Source organism: Crocuta crocuta, unplaced genomic scaffold (assembly GCF_008692635.1).
Source record: "Crocuta crocuta isolate KB4526 unplaced genomic scaffold, BGI_CrCroc_1.0 scaffold216, whole genome shotgun sequence".
Taxonomy (NCBI): Eukaryota; Metazoa; Chordata; class Mammalia; order Carnivora; family Hyaenidae; genus Crocuta; species Crocuta crocuta.
This window is the reverse complement of record NW_027531504.1, coordinates 5,563,977-5,582,052: the sequence shown is the minus strand read 5'-3', so window position 1 is coordinate 5,582,052 and position 18,076 is coordinate 5,563,977. Positions and strand designations below refer to the sequence as shown.

Sequence of the window (18,076 nt, the reverse complement as noted above, 5' to 3'; positions counted from 1 at the left end):
CCAATGCTGGAAATCTGTCCATTACCTTTTAACGAGTCCGTTTGGAAAGCACAGCATGTTAGTCTCTGAAGTGAAATTAGGTCACAGACTTGCCCCTGCCACTCATCAGCTCTGAGGGTCCTCTGAACCTCAGGTACGAAGTCTATGAAATGGAGTAACATAACAGAGATGCTACCCAAAATGATCACTGTAGCATATCTAAAAATTACTAGCTGTATTTCTATAACTACAGTTTAGCAAGCAGTCAAAAGATACAGGATTATCTGTTGCACTGTTAAGTTCTGTGGTAATGATGTTCTTCACAAACGCTATTGTGTCATTTACCACACCATGGACCTAAAATACAAGATTAAATGAGTTAATACATTGAAAACATTGATAATGATGTCTGTCACAAAGGTCTGATATTAGAATAGTAAGAATGTTTTTTTTTTTTTTAATGTTTATTTGTTTTGAGAGAGAGAGAATGAGCAGGGGAGGGGCAGAGCGAGAATGAAAGAGAATCTCAAGTAGGCTCCATGCTATCACCATGCTATCAGCATGGAGCCTGATGTGGGGCTCAAACTCATGAAGCATGAGATCATGATATGAGCTAAAATCAGGATTCGGGCACATAACCAACTGAGCCATGCCAGTGCCCCAAAGAGCAAGTATGTTTTAAACTGGAATTTATTTGTATTGTATGGCTAATTTAGCAATTCCTTTCCATAGATGATTTTGATCAACTAGCTAAATAGAACTTGCTATGTTAAAGGAAATAGGGTATTTATTCTAGGGAGGACTCTCTATTACACTACAAAATCTGGCATCAGATCAAATATTGTTTGATTCTTGAGATGTGTGTTAATCTCTTACTCAACTAATTGCCATTCACAAATGAGTTATAACATTTGCAATACCAGATGCCACATGCCCACTCAGGTCTTCTGCATTGTTTTAATCTAACGTTAAGCCTCACAAATTTATTTATGATGGTTTATATCTGCTTATTAAATGCAGATAAGGTAAAACCCTGATGTGCACTTGAATTTTGATTAGACTTTCCTCCAAACATCTCTGGAAGGCTGGCTCTTGCTCTAAAAGGGAGAACCAGTAAAATTCCATTAGTGGTTAGGATGATGTTATTACTCAGAATTTTAAAAAGTTAGAGCACTAAACCAACACAGCAAGTTGTTTCTTGTGGTTCTGTACAAGGGAATTGAGCAAAGCAGTTCAAAAGGAAACAAACAGCTTAATACATAGAATGGGAACTAAAATAATTGGACAAAAGGAAGTATAACATACATAGAGGCAGTAAAGAAATTTGGATTATAATTGATGATTACATGACATTTTAACACTTACATCTTTTTCTATTCATCCCTCCCTGAACTGGAAAAAAAGAAAAGGCTTTTTGTCTGCTTACCTGTGGACAGCAGCGCAAGGTGTACGCATCTTGAACACGATCACAGAACCTGTGACTTTCTGTGGAAGGGACAGCAATTTTTTTCAAAGGTATCAGTTTTCTTCCCCCCACAAAACGCAAAACCAAATAAGCTTTCTCACATACACATGCCCAGACCTGCTATTTCAGAAGGGTGGTGATCCGAGTCCAAGAGTGACCGAAACCGAAAAGCAACTTCAATTTGTCCACGATGAGGGCGAACAGCATGAATGTCTAGAATTGACGGAGAACAAGTCTGAGCAATTCTTACATTAGAATGAACTAACATTGATGGTTCAGGACCATCCATGGTGCTGACCCGAGCCCTCAAAATCCCAGGGGTTCTTAGCACCACTCACAGTTAGAAACTTGACTCCAAAAGCCAGATTTTCCTATTGACTGTATTCTTTCTACTTTACTTTTTAAAATTAAAAATAGTTTATTGTTAAGTCGGTTTCCATATAACGCCCAGTGCTCATCCCCACAAGTGCCCTCCTGTATTCCCATCACCTCCCTCTGCCCCCCACACCCATCAGCCCTCAGTGTGTTCTCAGCATTCAAGAGTCTCTCATGGTTTGCCTCCCTCCCTCTCCCCCACTATTTCCCCCCTTCTTCTCCCCCATGGTCCTCCGTTAAGTTCCTCCTAATCCTCCTATATGTGCAAACATATGGTATTTGTCCTTCTCTGCCTGACTTATTTTTGCTCAGCATAACACCCTCAAGGTCCATCCAGGTTGCTACACATGGCCAGATTTCATTCTTTTGTATTCTTTCTACTTTAAATATCTGAGTGCAAACTATGTGTTAAGCCCTCTGGGAATTCAACTCAGGACCCTGGGCCTACCCTCAAAGGTTTAGGCTCCTAATGAAAGGGACCTCCATACTGGCCAATTTTAGACAGTTTTAAATCAATTTTAGACACTTTTTCTGTCTTACTATATAGAATGGTGGGGAGTCTTTCAAATTCACTACTTTCCAGGTAAACTACAACTTCTATAGTTTTTCTATCTCAATTTTCTAATGGAGACCAACTTTAATCCTACTCTAATTCTAAAACACTGTGAACAGATTTCCAAGACAGTGCACAGTTTGATGGGAGTTGGGCCTGAGTGATCCAGAACTCTGGGTGAATTCTAGAGTCAGCATCCATAAAATGTGGTCATTTTAACCATCAAGTGTGGCATAACTTAGATGAAGCTGTAGCAGTATTGTGTATGCCATAGACACTTGGGTTTTCCCTTTTTCCCCTACCATGTACTCCCACCACTCATGTTTAAAGACTTGATCCAGCCCACCCAAGCACCTCTGAAAGACTGAGTAACAACCAGATGGAGGAACCATGCTGACCAGTATCGAAGGCTTTGGTGGTGCCCTTCAGCACCTCAAGGGTCAGGGCCGCCACGATGTCAGCCTGACGTGCAATAGCACTGGCTCTCTCCACAGCTTCACAGCCCAGGGAGGTGATCATCTGTGTCCCATTGATGAGCGCCAGACCCTTTGGAAAGAAAGAGAGACGTTCCTTGCCATATTTATTGTAACCTGTGTACAAGTTGATTTCATATCTTTTGCATCCATAAGAGAAAAGTTAACCAGTCAGCTGAATGACATTTATTTATGTTTTCTAAAGTGCAGGGCAGTAATGCTTATTTAAGGACTTGAGGATTAAGTACTATCCTATGTGAAATTGTTAGTATAAACCCCCCCGCAAAGTGTAATACGTGTTAAGTATCCCCATTCTCAAGACAACAATGGACCTTCAGTGTAGCTGCATATAAAGTCTTTAGCTCCTAATTACGCAGCATTTCTTCTTTAACTTATCATTGTGACAAGACATCTTAAAATATTTCTGATCCAAGAGTCTTGGCTGAGAGCACCCTGAGGAATCTTGACTTACAGCATCCGTTAGGGATCCTTAGAGATCCTGATTTGAACTTTGAATTAAGTAAGAGAACCCCTAAGCATTTGTGGCAGGAAGAATCTTTTAAATGCTTATGGATGAGTCCTTTCTTCAGTGGCAAACTTCTAACAAACATGAAAGCCACATTTATTTTAAGAAATCAGTGAGACTGACATTAAGGCTGAAAACAGTGTACGTTAAAATGAATACGTTTTCTTTGAATCTCCTTACCTCTTTTGGTTTCAAAACAACTGGTTTCAAACCATGAGCTTCCAAGACCTGCAGAATGATTAAAAAGATAAAAATGGGTATCAAATAAAATACCAGCCTTTTTCTAATTTCCTAAGGAATCAGTGAAATATCCTTAAGCCTAAAGATCTGTCTTATAAAAGAGTAGACCTCATGAATTGATTTTGTTCATCCACTCTGGTATATTCTCTAGTTCTGTTCTTTAATCTAAAAGCAGACTTATATCTCACATAATTGTTATACTTAAATCAGGGGCTTTAGTGTCTACAGAAGTAACACTGAATTTTGGTTTTTAGGTCCTTTGTGTTCAGTTTCCACCTTAGTGATTCACTTTTTCTCCTGGTGCTTCCTGAGCCCATGCTTACAGAGTAAGAGTATGTGAAATGGTCTAGGAGGCAGGAAGTAGGTAGGGTTTGCTAGAAAATGAGCACATAAAATACCAGGATAGCACAAAGGAAGGGCAAATAGCATTTGGAGGGAAAAGAACCAGGGTAGCAGAGAGGGAAGTTTCCCAGAGGACTTATCAGAGGAGTGAGTGAAGAAGAGAAGAATGAGCACATGCTGGTCACAGCACATCCCAGCTGTAAGGAACCTCTAGTTTCTGTAATCCCTCTAATAGGAGGGATTAGACCAACAAGATTCTTATAAACCAGTCTAAATTTAGACTTTATTCTAAGGACAATGGGAAGCGTTACAGACTTGAGCCAGGATATGCTTGAATTTGCTGTGTGAAGGTGGCTGGGAAAACTGTACAGAGAAATAGAGATCAGGCTGTAGGAAAGAAAGGTGATCTGGAACCCGTACTCTCCTTAGGATTATCTGTTCCCTTAACTTCTTCCTTCCCCTGGGTCCTCTGCCCCTTTACTGGGGAAGCTCTCAGCAATTGACCTGAGATGACACTTCAAATAATTCTTTGGGCTGCTCTAAAGGAATTTGGAGATGGGTGGGGAAAACATTAAGGCTTTATCAAAAACAAGCCCTTCTGATTAGCCATTGGGGGGGCGGAGCTTAGAGGAAAATGGAGCCTGCTTTCCAGAGGTCATACAGCAATACTATGATCCACAGCGCTGCACTGTGAGACTGTGAGTAAATTTGCAACAGTGCGTGATAGACACTGGAAGCATTTTAGCTGCAGAATAAATTGCTGGGATTAACACTGGCTGCTGTTCCTTTTCACCAAGGTGACCATCACGTCCAAAGGACCAGCAGTAAAGTATGGAAGCTAAGAGCCTTACCTAGTTTGACTAATGGTGGCTACCTCATGGGGCTGTGGCAAGGATTCAGTGCTATAAAGTATGTGAGTGCAGCTGGTGTCCAGCCTAGGGCAATTACTGCAGATGTAAGTTATTAAAGTCTTACGTATTTAGCATCAGCCCAGCCACTCTTTGGAGACCACATCTTTCCTTCTCCAATTAGCCCAAGAGCAAGATGAGAGAGTGGCGCAAGGTCTCCACTGGCACCAACGGTTCCTTTCTCTGGAACGTAGGGCAAGCAGGAGGCTGGGAGAGAAGTAGGCACCGGTTACTTCTGGCTACTTCATGTTGTCAGGGAGACCAACCTCCCCCAATAGGATCTAGTATCACTTTAGGGCACAAATACCTGGGGAAAGACAGTTCCTGGAGCACAATTAATGCTTAATGAACCTGGGTGCACTGCTATTAAGAAAAAAGGCAGAGGGAAATAAGAGAGGGTGGGCGGGAGAGAGCACCCTCCCCAATACTAAAAGGCCTTCCTTCCCTTATAAGACATTTTTAGTTTAGACTGTAAAGATATGTACTCTGAAAACTATAAAACATTGATGAAAGAAATGGAAGCCAACACAAATAATATATTTTGTGCTCATGGAGTAGAAGAATTGATATTGTTAAAATGTCCACACTACCAAAGCAATCTACATGTTCAGTGCAATTTCTATCAAAGCATCACTGGCATTTTTCAATCCTAAAATTTGTATGGAACCACAAAAGATTCCAAATAGCCAAAGCAAACTTGAGAAAGAAGAACAAAGCTGGAGGTATCACAATCTCAGATTTCAAGATACACATCACAGCTGTAGTAATCAAAATATATGGCACTGGCACAGAAATGGACAAACAGATCAATGGAACAGAATAGACAGCCCAGAAATAAATCTATGCCTATATGGTCAATAAATCAATGGCAAAGGAGGTAAGAATATATAATGGGGAAGACAGTCTTGTCTGAGGCTGGGAAAACTAGTCCACTTTCTCACACCATACACAAAACTTAACACAAAATGAACTAAAGACCTAAATGTGAGACCTGAAACCATAAAACTCCTAGAAGGAAAACACAGGCAGTAATCACTTTGATATTGGTCTTAGCAACATTTTTCTAGATATGGCTCCTCAGGAAAGGGAAGCAAAAGCAAAAATAAACTACTGGGACTATATCAAAATTAGAAGTTTTACACAGTGAAGGGAGCCATCAACAAAATGAAAAAACAAGCTACTGACTGTGCTGTGTTTGAAAATGATATGGGTGATAAAGGGTTAACACGCAAAATATATAAAGAACTTATACATCTCAATACCAGAAAAACCAAATAATCCAATTAAAAAGTGGGCAGAGGGCCTGAATAGCCATTTTTGTTTCAACGAAGCCATACAGAAGGCCAACAGACACATAAAGATACTAGTATTACTAATCATCAGGGAATGCAAATCAAAACCACAACGAGCTATCACCTCACAACCTGGCAAAATGGCTAAAATAACTCCAGAAACAAGTATCGGTGAGGATGTGGAGAAAAGGGAACCTCTGTGCACTGCTAGTGGGAATGCAAACTGGTGCAGCCACTGGGGACAATGTACGGAATCTCCTCAAAAAATTTGGGGCGCCTGGGTGGCTTAGTCGGTTAAGCGTCCGACTTTCGCTTAGGTCATGATCTCGCGGTTCGTGGGTTCGAGCCCCGCGTCGGGCTCTGTGCTGATTGCCAGCTCAGAGCCTGTTTCAGCCTGTGACTCCCTCCCTCTCTGACCCTCCCCTGCTCACGCTGTCTCTCTCTCTCTCCTAGAAATAAATAAAACATTAAAAAAAAAAATTAAAAACAGAACTACCACATGACGCAGCAATTGTACTACTGGGTATGTACCCAAAGGAAATGAAAACACTGATTTGAAAAGACATACGCCACCCCTATGTTAACAGTAGCACTATTTGCAATAGCCAAGACATGGAAGCAGCCCAAATGTCCATTGACAGATGAATGGATAAAGAAGAGGTAGTATTTATATCCAATGGAATATTGCTCAGCCATAACAAATAATGAGACCTTGCCATTTGTGACATCGTAGATGGGCTTAATGGGTATTATTAGTGGGTAATAAAATCAGTGAGACAGACAATTACCAGTCCACTTATGTGTGGAATCTAAAAAACAAAACAAAACAAAACAAAACAAAAAAAACCGAAACAGACTCATAAATACAGAAAATAAATTGATGGTTGATGGGGTTGGGGGCATTGGGCAAAATGGGTGTAGGGGGTGGGAGATACAAGCTTCAATTTATGGAATGAATAAGGCATGAGGAGGAAAGGTACAGCTTACGAAACTTTATTTTTTATAAGTTCAGGCTCTTTTCTAGGGACAATGGGAAGCATTACAGATTATAGCCAGGACATGCTAAGATTTGCTGTGTGAAGCTGGTTGGGGGGGGACACTGTACCTAGGGGACTAATACAGATCAGGCTGCATGGAAGAAAGGTGATCTGAAACCCATATCCCCATAAGGATTATCTATTCCTTTAAGTTTTTCCTCCTTCCTGGTCTTCTGCCCCTTTGCTTTTACTGTGCATGTTCTAATCAGACCTAGAAATTTTTAGGGATTGTAACAATGTACCTAAAATTTCAGGAGTTAGCTGTTTTTCATTACAGCCTTGGTTCTGAGAACAAAAAGTTAGAAATGAACTAAGAGATTTTTGGGGTGCCTGGGCAGCTTAGTTGGCTAAGCATCTGACTTCAGTTCAGGTCATGATCTCATGGTTCGTGGGTTAGAGCCCCACGTCGGGCTCTGTGCTGACAGCTTAGAGCCTGCAGCCTGTTTCAGATTCTGTGTCTCCCTCTCCCTCTGCCCTTCCCCTGCTCACACACTCTCTCTCTCAAAAATAAATAAACATTAAAAAATTAAAAAGAATTAAGAGATTTTCATATAACCAAAGAGTATGTGCAGCTATTAAAACCTATTGGAGAAAAAAATACCAAACAAAACACTATCAGAGATTGTCTGGAAACATGGAAATGTTTATGTTAGAAAAGTAATATAAAATGTTCTAGAAGGATAAGGCATACCAAAGTATTCACAGGGGTTCTCTGAGGAGGTAAGAATAGACAACATAGTTCCTTTTTCTATTTTTGCCCAGGTTCCTAGGCACCCAGCCTGCTACCTTACCACCACTTATAAGCAGACATGTACTATTTTGGAGGATATTCTCAGTACAAAAAAAAGTCCTCTTTTTTCTAAAGCAAACTCAGACTCCTATAGCAGTGTGTTTTCCAACTGTAAATAATGTTAATAGGATGAAGCAGTGTCATCCACAGGCCAGCTTCCAGATCTTAGTTCACCCAGGGAATTCTCAGAACTCTAGGGACCCAGAGGAGCCCTGGACTCACCCATAAAGCATAGGTAGGTTTATAGCCAAAGATGTACTATCTGAGATTCCAGAGAAGACCAGAGTAGGAGTAGAGACTGGTGGTGGGATCATTACTGGTCTACTCAGCAGAACCATGTAGACCCATAGATACCCCAAATACTTTCACCCCAAAGAGTTTCCCGAGCCTGTGCTGATCTATAATGTTTATCCTTATCTGTGAGAAGGGACAGTGGCCTTCTAAGCATTTCGAATCTTGTCTCCACATTGGAAGTTTTCTATCCTGAGAAGTAAGACCCAAAGAGCTGAACTGTAGTGTACCCTGGCATGAGATGGCTTCCTGGTCCAAAGCAAGTCTTTGATCTCTTTATGCTTCTGTTCGTATCTTTGCAAGAAGTTAAATTTCAGTTATTTAAATCTGGGTGTCCCACTATCTGGGGAGCATTAAGATGTCAGATTCCCGGGCACTAAACAGAGCTACTGAATTGGTCGTTGTGATAGACATCCAGGAACCATTCTGGTTTCCAGATGATTTGATGCAACTTCTCTAACCACATCTGGGCATCACTGACTTAAAGGTTCTTTCCGGCTCTGAGCTTTGGGCCAGACTTAAGGGGCTTGTTCCAGACTTAAAGATGCCAAATACTAAGTGAAGGGTGATAAAGAGTTAGTTGAAGGTACACAGGAGTAAGCGTTTCTGTCCCCACCCTTCTCCCCTCAGGTATTCTCCTTCTCACCAAGCCCCTTTCCATTCGTCTCCATTATTCTATATCATCTTGTCTCTCTTGGTCCTCACCATGCCATCAACCAAGTCTACCTGTGGTAAATGCCCAGCTTCAGTGGAGGGTCAGACTGGGGATCCATGGCTTTACCATTAAATACTTCGATAACTTGCTTGAGGGTCTCCAGGGAAATGCCACTGTATCCTTTGGCTAAGACATTGATCCTTAAAGCCAGGAGCATCCGACATCTCTCAGGGATTAGTGGTTTCCCAACACCTGTGAAACAGAATTGATGTTTTCTCCTAGAAATCTTTTCTACCTCCATCTCTCAAATCTTGTTTCATTTCAGTACAGTCTCCTGCCACCTTTCTCTTCTTGACTCAGATAGTTGTACTGCTTTCCTTCCTGGTTGTCCTGTTTCTTAAAGTCCCATCTTCTAGAAAAACCTGAATCCCCAGTTTTGCCTTCTCAGTTCTCTTTTCCTAGAACGCTTCAGTGAGCCCCATACTCCCCAGCACCCTTAGAGTAGCATCCAGCCTCCTCAGCACAAGCTCCCTTGCTGCTGGGACTGGATTCTTGATAGACTTTCCCATCTCAGCTCGTCCTGATCAACTCATTCCCTGAATTCCAGCCTTAATTTCATTCCCTGAATACACCTCTCTCTTGGCATGATAGTATACATGTTCCTGCCCCAACCCCATCTCTCCACCTTGTCCATTCCTTTTTCTTAGACTCAGCTGAAAGGTGGTCTTGTCTGATGCTTTCCTCTTTCCCTTCCTCCTGAAGCAGAACTGGCACTAGTTCTTGGAGTGCATTAGCTATTCACGGCTGTTACAGGATGCCTCACTCTGTTTGGAATGATTTACCTGAAGAATGTGAACGTACTAGGTTGACCTGGAGCTCTCTGGAAGAGAAAGGGAAAACCTCTCTTAGATACCTCGCAGTGAAAATGTTCCCTCGGGTGGGAAAATGAAGGGAAGAACAGTTGAATCTTTGGAGAGACAGAATAAGGCACCGTGGTGCCATGGAAGGAAGCAGCAAGCCTGTGTTTTCAATGCCAACTCGTATACAAGTTAACAGGAGACTTATCCTCCTCATCTGGAAATTGGGGCAAATGTTAACTATTTCTCTTGTGGAAAGAAGTCTCAAGGATAGGGACAGGTAGCATGTGAATGCTTGTGTTTGCTAAGGAGGGTGGGAATCAGACTTACTGTAGCTTATTGACAGGAATTATAGTTCTGGCAAATTTCCCAAAACCTGTAGTGATACCGTAAACAACTACAACAAAAAAACAGACATTGTACAATTAGATGCAGGCCATTTTGTTAAGTCAATAAAAAGAATTGTATGACACAAAGAGAAAATGATACCAGTTTTTTCTTTTATGATGCTATCTATGACCTCTCTGGATTTTTGCACCTTCTTTTCAGCAACTGGGGTGAGCTAGGAAAACGTTGGTCAAAGCAGAGCATGTTGGAAACTTCCATACGCAGTGAAAAAGGTCAGAGGGCATCCTTCCCCACCCGCCCCCATACCTTTATTTTGTAGTGTCCTTTTCCCAAGTTGACCAGATCCTCTGTGGTCAGGCTGTCCCCATCTAAGGCGATGTACTGCACGAAAGAAGGGAACCTCTATGAACCTGAGCAGCTTGGCCGCTTGAACAAGAGAGTAGGGAAGCCTCAAGCAAAACTACCTTTGGACACTTGAGAGATTTTACCTCTGCTCTGACACATTCATGTCCTAGTTTAAACGACAGCTTGTTCAAGAGAAGGCGGAGTAAAGAAAGCTAGCAATGGAAGAGCATAATTGATGCATTTCCCTACTCCACAGAGCAGGATAAAGCCCTGTCCTGATAGTGTTCACTCACAAATTTTGCTGGCCCTCCCTACCCCTCCTTAAGCAAGGGGGGCTTAATTGTCCTTACAAACAGAGCATGGCGAGAAGCCTACCTTTTCAGGCTCCCGGTATTTGCTGTATCTGCAGCCAGGTAAAGGAAAACACTGGGTAGCGAGAACGCCCCGCCCCACTGGCAGGGGCCGCCCCCAGCCCAGACCCACCAGCCTGCAGGAAAGGATACAGGTAAACTCCTTCTGGTTGTGATGGAATGAAGTCTGGAGACATGGCATCCCCTTCTATAACTGAAACAAGAACGCAAGAGAGGCTCCTTACCGATAGATAGCAAAGGAGAGGCTCACTGTTGCCGGTAAACCAAGAAAGGGCTTTTCCCAGGCCTCTGACTTCTACAGAAATGGCTGCTTTAAAACCACTTCAGAGGCCTTCAAGTTGCTCCGAGCGTCTTCACAAAGAAGAGGCAAATGCTGAGATGCAGATATCAGGTGTGGACCCGGGTTTACACAGAAGCTCAAGATCTAATCCCCACCCTTACCCCTATCCCCACCCCCAGTTTAGTTTGTAGTAAATCTGAACCGCTTAGGCCACTGGCCGCAGGTCCGCTGAGGTGCTTTTGAAGGGCAGAAGGATCTTCACAATGGTTCTGTAACTGCAAGGGCATTGGTACTTCCTAGCGGCACGACCATGGACAAGCCACCTCGTTTCTGGGTCTGCTGCTTCATGCTACAAGGGGGATGAGAATCCTATCCCGGGCACGTGTGGGAACCTAGGACACAGCACATGCCCCTCCCACGCCCCTCGGCGTGGGGGAGCAGCGGCGAGGACGCTGGGACCTCCTTCGCAGGGGTGCGGGGACTGGGCCGCCGCCCTCCGGCCACTCACCCACTTCCACGAACTCGTTGTCCTCCAGGGCCACCTGAAGCGGGTCCTCGCTGTCCAGGAGGCCCAGGCCCTTGCACCGGCGCACGAGGAAGCGCACGTCGTCCACCGAGGCGAAGCCGCCGTTGTCCGGCTTGTTCTTGATGTACCTCCTGACGGCCTCGCGGCCCAGCCAGCCCACGGTGAGCTGCGCGTCCCGGCAGGGCACGGCCAGCCATTCCCCGCGCACGTGCACCGTGTACCTGGGCATGACTCCGCGCGACTCTGCCTGCCCCTCGGCTCGGGCAGGAGCCTGGCGGAGACAGCTTTATCCGGGAGGGACTAGCTAGGTGTGGTCGGCGGGGAGGACGCAGGGAGACTTTCAGAACACGCCCCCTCTCCCGCCTTTACTCCTCTACGTGTTGGACAAATATTTATTGAGGGCTACACGGGGTTTCTGTGGATTTTCACAGCCGAACGAGAGGTGGGAGGGGGGATGCAGGCAGGCCAGCGGCCTGTGCAAGCGGGGCACAGCCCCATTGGCAGAAAGGCCCGGCTTCTGGCATGCTGGGGGTGCCAGTGCCTGCTGGCACCTCCTGCAGTCTCTCTCTCAGGGTCCCGTATTTCTCCCTGCCCTGGCTTCTGTGTTCTCCTCCATCGAAGGCAGCCTGTAAACACTGTGTTCCTGTCTTTATCTAGAATTACTCAACTGTAAAATGCACCTTGTGGCCTACAGTGACACCACGGAGTGTGGCAATCTTCATTTTTTTTTTTTTTGTTTATTCCACAAACATGTGTTGAGCAACTACCCCCTCCCACCACTAAGGTTTTCCAACCCTGTCCCTCCACGAAGGGAGACTGCAAAGGCCAGAGATCATTCTCACAACTGAAGGTCAGTCTGGATGAATGAGCTATCATGGGCGCGAGGTTAGCAGCTCAGACGGCCCACGGTGGGACTCTAGCTCCACTATTTATTAGCTTTGAGCAAGTAAATTATTAATTAGCCCCTGTTTCTTCTTCAGAGGGGAAGAAGAGCAAGCTACCTCACTGCTGTATTTGCAGTGTATACCTGGGATCAAATCTTGGCTTTGCCATTTGCTAGCGATGTGACCTCTAGGCAAGTTATTTGACTTCTCATGGTCTCAGTTTCTTCATCTCTAAGCTGGAGACGACGATTGTGCCTATTTCAAAGAGCTTTAGGGAGGATTAAATGATCTTGTGTATGTAAAGCCCTTAGCTCAGCACGTGGTAAATCGGAAATGGTACAGAAGTGTGTGTAATTACTATTATTTGGACTCTAATGCTCTGTATATCTATATTAACTTCTGAATGTTCTTGCGTCTTGGATATCCCTAATCCAATAGGATATCCCTAATCCAATTAAGCATCTCCAACACAGTTAACTGCTCCCTGCATCTAATTCATTACCAGTGGATTAAAGAACTCCAAAGAGAATGAAAAAGGAATCAAAGAAATGTGGGCACTGTTTTAACTAAGCAGCATTTTAGTAATAAGCCAGTTTCTAGAGGTTTGATTACTGCAACAGAAAGATCCTGAAGCCCGTTTCCACTAAAACAGACTCGTGTTGGGAATAGAGACACAGTAGCTCACAGAAAACACCAACACCCCAAATTTCTCTTTCCTCCAGAGCTTCCTGGGAAATGTTCAAGTAAATATGTACCGCTCCTTGGTTATTGAAGCTTGCACTTCGGCCATCCACATACTGACCACACCCTGGAATTTGTACCACCTGAATTTGATGCACATAAGAAATCTTAAATTCCAGTACCCTACCTTCTGACCATGGCTTTCTAGCCTTCCAGCTCTCCCCTTACTTTAGTCATCTTTGCCCTTGGACCTGATATCTGGTTGGCTCCTCCTTCCCTCCATTTCCCACCAGCTTCCTCATTTTCTTTCCTAGGATGCTGGTGTCCTAGTTGCTCACCTGGGCCACTCTTTCTTAAGCATTTTGAAATCCCTTTATCACCCTAAACCTATGCCAGCTCTGAGTTAAATTCAAACTCTTGGTCATCATAACAAACTGCTGTCTGTGTTCACCCTGGTGGAAGGCTGTGCTTCAGAAAATTCTGTGATGATGTACATCATGGCATTGTCCTTCTACTTGCCCCTCTCCCTCCGCAAGTTGCTAAAACATTCACCCACTTCTTGGGGCTCCTGGGTGGCTTAGTCGGTTAAGCGTCCGACTTTTGCTTAGGTCATGATCTTGCGTTCGTGGATTCGAGCCCTGCGTCGGGCTCTGTGCTGACTGCCAGCTCAGAGCCTGGAGCCTGTTTCAGAGTCTGTGACTCCCTCTCTCTCTGACCCTCCCCTGCTCACGCTGTCTCTCTCTCTCTCTCTCTCCTAGAAATAAATCAAACATTAAAAAAATTTTTTTAAAAACATTCACCCGCTTCTTAACATCCATCTCCTCTAATTTTCAGAGGAAGATCTTACCTCTTACATCTCTGAGAAAACTGAGGCCCTTAGATGTGAAGCACCTTGACCTTCTACCCTCCTCCATTCACTCAGCCAACAAATATTTCTTGAACACCTGTTCTAGCCCAAGCACTATACCAGGTGCTGGGAATGAAATAACGTGCATTCTCTGGCTTCATGGTGCTACTCTGGTGATGGATGCGCTTACAAAAAAAACTAAGAAGTCAAAGCCTGTGCACTGAGACAACACAGACCACTCGGGCACTCCAGTTGCCAGTCTCAGCTGAGCTCAGCTTTTGAGTAATCCCAGGTCAGACATCAGACACGTGAGGGAAGAAGTATTCGGATGATATGACCTCCCGGCAAGTTTAGTTACACCCAGCCGTTCGAAGATTTCAAACCCATGTCCTAGATAACATGGAACAGAGACAAGCTATTTTCCACTGTCAAAATTTATGACCTTTGGGTCATTCTTGATCCGTCTAGAACACACTTCCAACTTTCTTTGCTTGGCTAGGTATTTCTCATCCCTGGTAAGTAAAGCTGTGATGTTTGTCTCTGGCGCCCTCTACCTTCTTCACAGCATCCTTCACCACCACCTTTCAAGTGTTCCTGGTCCCAATTTATTCACCAATGATACCTGAACTGTGACCTTAACTTAAAGTACGGGGAAAGCTTATGGGACAGAAGCCTTCAAAAGCACCATTTGGGTCCACAGATTTGCTGAAGTCTAATCATTCAGAACCTGATTATACACCAGGGATGTGAGTTGAACTCCGTCCTGTGGTCTTCCCGACACAGAAGACAGGTTAAAGCAGAGCCTTAAGAAACAGAATCACTGTGGTGTAGATGTGTCCAGAAGCAAGGAACTGCTAGGGAGAAAGACTAGGGAGAATCTTGAGATTATTTCTGTGTATTTAAAGATATACCTCCACCCGTATTTATACTCTGAGACACCACTCCTCTTGCTAAAGTTTATCTGGCCAGGGGTGGGGCCAAACTGGGTCAGAGTCTCACCTCTGGGAATTTGGAATTGAGACAGTCTTTCCATGTGGTGAGAGCTGTTTACAACAGCAAAGCTGGAGGGTAGCCAGACTCTACAGTGTGGAGGAGAGAAGCAGAAATGAGAAACAAGAAAGAGCATTGCTTGCTTGGCAGTTCTGGGTGTCTGTCCCCTTCTGTCTGTCCACAGGTTCTGACAACCTCCCCCTGTCCTATATCCTTAAAATAACCCTCCTTTTCCTTTTCTGACTTCTAGTCATTTGAGTTGTTGTCACAAAGAATCCTTAGTCACACAACTGTGGTTCCCAAACCGTGTGCTGAGGCGCCCCAGGGTACTACCTTGCGCTCACAGGATGTTTTGTTACTCTTATTTGGTTCAAGTCGCTGTATTATTTCCTGTATGTGTTATATGTATGTACAACATGCACTATGATTGTATTATTTCTTTCTATGTGCTGTATGCTCTCTGTGGTTGAACACTGTTTGGTGACCACTAAGGAGAGGAGTATGGTTGAATAGACAGGAAAGGATCTAAAAGGCTGACGGGAGAAACTGGTGTTCAGGGTGGTCATTTGACTCTGACGGACGTCAGGACAAGTCCAGTGGATCAGCAGGTAGATGCAGGGGTGGGAGGCACGCTGCTCCGCATAGAGTTTATACAGTTTGGAAAGGGTATTTATACTATGCCCACTGGGCGGGTGGGGGAGCAAATCCAACTGAGTGCTCATGTTATTTAAAAAGCAAAACGCAGGGCACTAGGCTGGCTCAGTGGGTTCAGCATCCGAATCTTGATTTCAGCTCAGCTCATGATCTCACAGTTCATGAATTCAAGCCCCACATCAGGCTCTGTGCTTTCAGCGCAGAGCTTGCTTGGGATTCTCTGTTTCTCTCTCTGCCCCTCCCTGAATTGTACTCACTCTCTCTCAAAATAAATAAACTTAAAAAAATAAAACCTTTAAAAAGCAAAACTCTAATGTTGAATATTTTGGGTGTAGCAGCTTCAATTTCAAGAACTTAAAATGTCAGGTAAATGATATGTTGACACTTTTGTGATTGTGCTGGGGAAAATAAATATGTAATTATAGATTTTACATTTATAAATTAAAAGATCAAACCTTGTTAAAATGCACTTTACAAAGAACATGCCACTGGCAGGGGGAAGAAAGGTTGCTCAGCTTTATTTATGAAAATCACTGACAAAATAATAAAAACCCAAAATGAAAACAACATTTTAGTTACATGAGCTGAAGTTTTTCTATTTTCTTGTGACTTCAGTTTAAAAAAGAAAACTGTCTAAAATCAGCATTGGTAGGTCCTCAATCCACTTTTAAATCTTTCCCCACCAGCATGGCAGTCACGGGGTGCATACTTGCTCTGTGCTCCTGGTAGGTACGGACCGCTTGGTCACGGTATTTGTCAAAGGCAGCAAGGTCCCTGTGGGGGTGGGGAAAAAGGAAGAATGGTGGATAATGACTTATTTTGGCAAATAGTATTTTATTTGGCAAGTATAATTTTATTATTCTTATGAAATTAATGAAAAGATTAAGACTATTTATGTCATGATTATACATTTTTCGGAATTCCTGCCAAATCCACAGTCAAAATAACTTCAGTAAGATATTCTTAAATTCTGTCATGTAGCCAAGATACAACTTTTTCCCTCTACCCACACACTGCTTTATTATGGGTCAAGCAACCTATTCTTCCACCTCATTGCAACATTTGAATCAAAAAGGTTTGGCTCTACCTGTTCATTTCTTATTGCGTTTAAGTAACTTCAGACTCTTTCTCTTGTCCGTGCCTGTCCACCAATTACCTCCTACTTGCTTTTAAAGACCGTTCTGTGCACATAAGATTGCTTTCTATTTATGTCTGTTTCACGGGTGTCTGAACCTATCTGGCCCATAATAGGTAACTGATATATAATGTTTCTAAAAAAGCTAATCCAGTTACCTCAAATTCTAAATATTCAGAAGTATTCATTCCTATTCCAAAATTATACATATAATCTTTAACATTTAAAAATTATTTTTAGATGGCATTTTACAAAGTACTTTAGCGACGGGAAAAACACTTGAGATTGTTCTTCCCCATCCCTGATCTAAATTCACAGCACCGTTTGCGTGGGTTCTTACTTGAATAAGGGCCGTGTAAACTTCATTCGTCCTTGCTCAGTTGCCATTTTTAGAGCCAAAGGGACTGCTTCCTCCCATTTCGACTGAATGCAGAGCCGTAACCATCTGAAAGGAAGATTTTTAGGGGGCATGGGGTAGAAAATGAGGAGGAAGAGGCGGGATATACAGGCACATCTGAAGATTATTTTCTTAGTGATGAGTAATCCCATTATAATTCTACCATACACCACTTTATATTATGTCTTGATTCTGAGAATCTCAAATCCTTTTATATATGATTTAATAACTGGAGAAGAGAGGAAGAGGAGTTTGTTCTTGAAAAAGACAAGACATTTTAAAAGGTTAGATTATGTCGGTGCTCATGTACCTTATCTGTGCAGTTTCTGAAGGAAATTAAACTTTGGTTTAAGACTCACACTACAAATCTAAATTAAGAAAGATTAGCCATAGAACAAAATTGGAGATTTCTAACTATTCCCTTATCAGAGTCAATTTGGCTAGTTGTGGAAGAACACCTGTTTACCTCTGGATTCCTAAATCTCCTTTTTGTTTTAAGGCCAAGAGAAGTGTAGAAGAAATTCTAATAAAAAGATTAATACTCTCATCTTACAGATATTACAACTATTTCTTAAAGACTGCTATAATTATTTCTACAAGTGCAGAAGATTTCATAAGGATTTCTTAAAACTCATGTATGTCTCTAACCCTGCTTTCCCTTTCTCCACCTTTTAAACTAGTTTCTACTTTCTTCCACAGAGACAAGTTAAAATGATGTACCTGAATCGTATTTCAGAATTGTTAACGGCATTCAAGTTGTACACCTCTTGCATTCGCTTTATATGCCCCAATGGAAGAGGTGCCTAAGAGCAAAATAAAGAAGTATGACGTATCA

General features: G+C 43.1%; 2 protein-coding genes and 2 long non-coding RNA genes across 4 annotated transcripts in view; 2 read left to right on the top strand and 2 right to left on the bottom strand.

The window, feature by feature from the left end:
• Nucleotides 1-11,882, bottom strand: part of HAL (histidine ammonia-lyase) — a 24,686-nt gene extending 12,804 nt beyond the window's left edge. Inside the window, exons 1-14 of the mRNA XM_077772304.1 lie at nucleotides 11,636-11,882; nucleotides 10,980-11,040; nucleotides 10,852-10,879; nucleotides 10,438-10,512; nucleotides 10,273-10,345; nucleotides 10,114-10,180; nucleotides 9,769-9,806; nucleotides 9,053-9,178; nucleotides 4,929-5,068; nucleotides 3,552-3,599; nucleotides 2,771-2,918; nucleotides 1,562-1,657; nucleotides 1,406-1,464; nucleotides 256-336 (exon numbers count right to left, since the gene is read on the bottom strand). Coding sequence (XP_077628430.1) covers nucleotides 256-336; nucleotides 1,406-1,464; nucleotides 1,562-1,657; nucleotides 2,771-2,918; nucleotides 3,552-3,599; nucleotides 4,929-5,068; nucleotides 9,053-9,178; nucleotides 9,769-9,806; nucleotides 10,114-10,180; nucleotides 10,273-10,345; nucleotides 10,438-10,512; nucleotides 10,852-10,879; nucleotides 10,980-11,040; nucleotides 11,636-11,882 — 1,287 coding nt within the window. The remainder of the gene's footprint in view (nucleotides 1-255; nucleotides 337-1,405; nucleotides 1,465-1,561; nucleotides 1,658-2,770; nucleotides 2,919-3,551; nucleotides 3,600-4,928; nucleotides 5,069-9,052; nucleotides 9,179-9,768; nucleotides 9,807-10,113; nucleotides 10,181-10,272; nucleotides 10,346-10,437; nucleotides 10,513-10,851; nucleotides 10,880-10,979; nucleotides 11,041-11,635) is intronic.
• Nucleotides 1-18,076, top strand: part of LOC144238476 (uncharacterized) — a 24,289-nt gene extending 6,213 nt beyond the window's left edge. The window contains exons 3-4 of the long non-coding RNA XR_013337135.1: nucleotides 1,384-1,494; nucleotides 17,941-18,076. This is a non-coding gene — a long non-coding RNA (uncharacterized LOC144238476). The remainder of the gene's footprint in view (nucleotides 1-1,383; nucleotides 1,495-17,940) is intronic.
• On the top strand, nucleotides 11,536-12,386 carry LOC144238479 (uncharacterized). The gene is made up of 2 exons (XR_013337137.1): nucleotides 11,536-11,814; nucleotides 12,311-12,386. It is a non-coding gene; the product is annotated as an uncharacterized LOC144238479 (long non-coding RNA).
• Nucleotides 16,204-18,076, bottom strand: part of LTA4H (leukotriene A4 hydrolase) — a 36,296-nt gene continuing 34,423 nt past the window's right edge. The window contains exons 17-19 of the mRNA XM_077772305.1: nucleotides 17,962-18,044; nucleotides 17,185-17,289; nucleotides 16,204-16,483 (exon numbers count right to left, since the gene is read on the bottom strand). Coding sequence (XP_077628431.1) covers nucleotides 16,366-16,483; nucleotides 17,185-17,289; nucleotides 17,962-18,044 — 306 coding nt within the window. The 3' untranslated portion in view covers nucleotides 16,204-16,365. The remainder of the gene's footprint in view (nucleotides 16,484-17,184; nucleotides 17,290-17,961; nucleotides 18,045-18,076) is intronic.